Source organism: Sphaeroforma arctica (assembly GCF_001186125.1).
Source record: "Sphaeroforma arctica JP610 unplaced genomic scaffold supercont1.6457, whole genome shotgun sequence".
Lineage (NCBI taxonomy): Eukaryota > Ichthyosporea > Ichthyophonida > Sphaeroforma > Sphaeroforma arctica.
The window spans coordinates 1-1,649 of record NW_014034101.1 but is presented as its reverse complement, the minus strand read 5'-3'; the positions used below and the strand labels follow the sequence as shown (position 1 = coordinate 1,649).

At 45.5% G+C, this 1,649-nt stretch overlaps 1 protein-coding gene across 1 annotated transcript; it reads left to right on the top strand.

Moving 5' to 3' along the window:
- Positions 1 to 127: 127 nt before the first annotated feature.
- SARC_15627 (hypothetical protein) lies at positions 128 to 839 on the top strand (the record flags this gene model as incomplete). Its single annotated transcript, XM_014290256.1, has 2 exons — positions 128 to 565; positions 652 to 839. Coding segments are annotated over 2 exons (626 nt in total), but the record flags the coding sequence as incomplete, so codon positions are not given.
- Positions 840 to 1,649: the final 810 nt, after the last annotated feature.

The window sequence follows — 1,649 nt, the reverse complement described above, 5'->3', positions numbered from 1 at the left end:
TAACCCCCCGATTCCAGGTGCTCTCTGTTCACGTGCTTCCAATTCATGCCCAAGTACCACGCCTGTAGAGTTAATAGATTATAGCTTTGTAGAAGCTCTCTATGGCAACAGCACATCATACACTACAATGCTTGCAAGTATACCTGCTGGAGCTTGCTGGAATGAGACCTTGAATTATTGGGGTAGCAAGGAGTTCTACGAGGTACTACCCTTAGCGGAAATCTTCAACAGTGAAGGGAGACCGTTGAATAAAGGAAATCTAGAAGGATGCCCAACTATTGACAATTGTTTGAGCCAAGATTGCTTCTCAGTTCTCAACAGCGATGAAAAGATACCAGCTTGTCTCCAGTGTAACGTGAACATGTTTCAAAGTGAGAACTTAACGTCTTGCGAAAACGGTCCGTGCCCTGGTCCTCCGGATCCCGACTGTGTTGGTAGTACAACTCAGCGTTTCTGCGGCTACAACTCAGTCTATACGTCATGCAATGTGACTGCGGGATCAGGTGGCATAGTGTCGGCATGCTTTGCTAGCCAGTGTTGCAATGCACTTCCAGTTTCACCAAATGTAGGAACCGGAATTGTTAAATGTCCAGGCGAATGTGTAATCCCGCCATCTCCTACTGCATCACCTACTACCTCACCATCTCCCAGGACAACCCCATCTGTAACCCCGACCGCAAGTACAACTCCATCTGTAACCGCGAGCGCAAGTGTAATAACACCATCTGTAACCGCGAGCGCAAGTACAACACCATCTGTATCCGCGAGCGCAAGTGTAACACCTTCGGCAACTCCCACCGCAAGCCCAAGTCCGTCAGTCACCACCACTCCTGTACCAGGTATGACAAGTTTAGTAGTGATTTACGTGGACTGAAATCCCATGTTTCGCCATTTCGTGTTTAAACTACAGATCATAACCAATACATACAATCCTTGTATTTTATAGCCTGCTACCCGGCTAGGAATGATCTTGATTTTGGGAATGCTCCGCTTGATACGAGATGTGGAACATTCTGTGTACTTGCTGGTGTTTTGATCAGAACTGGGGCTTTCGACGCCGTCAATTGTGTTCGAGCCGAATTTGATGCTAGCGGTGACACCAATCTACAAATACGAAGTCTCGCATCACAGCAAACCATCGAGGTCCCACTCATGTAAGCCATCAGATCAGCACACGGACACAATTGAACGCATCCATATATCAGGCTCTCCACATCGCTCTGTCCTAAAACTTTTCACTGCCTGATCAAAACGATATTCTTGAAACTTATTCTTGAACTTTGTCACATTGTTATGGGTTTTGAACGTCGAGCACCGTTAACGTTTCCATTTTATCAATTTTGCAGTGGATTCAGCAATCAAGACTTCGATGCCAGCACGACACTGGCGCATATCATTGAGCCGAATACAGTACTGTAAGTAAAATTCGAACTGCTTCAAATCTTTCAGAGATTGAGCGTCCATAACAGTATCAAGAAGGTATCTTTGGTCTACTGACTCACATTTCGCCAACAGAATTTGCTAACATCAACCCTTATTTTTGCTGACAAAACATTCGAGGAAACCGGTGTCACAACAAAAATACTGGGCGAAATCAGTGCGGAAGCGATAACCCTGTAAGTGGCACATCCGAGTTTATCATCAAATTT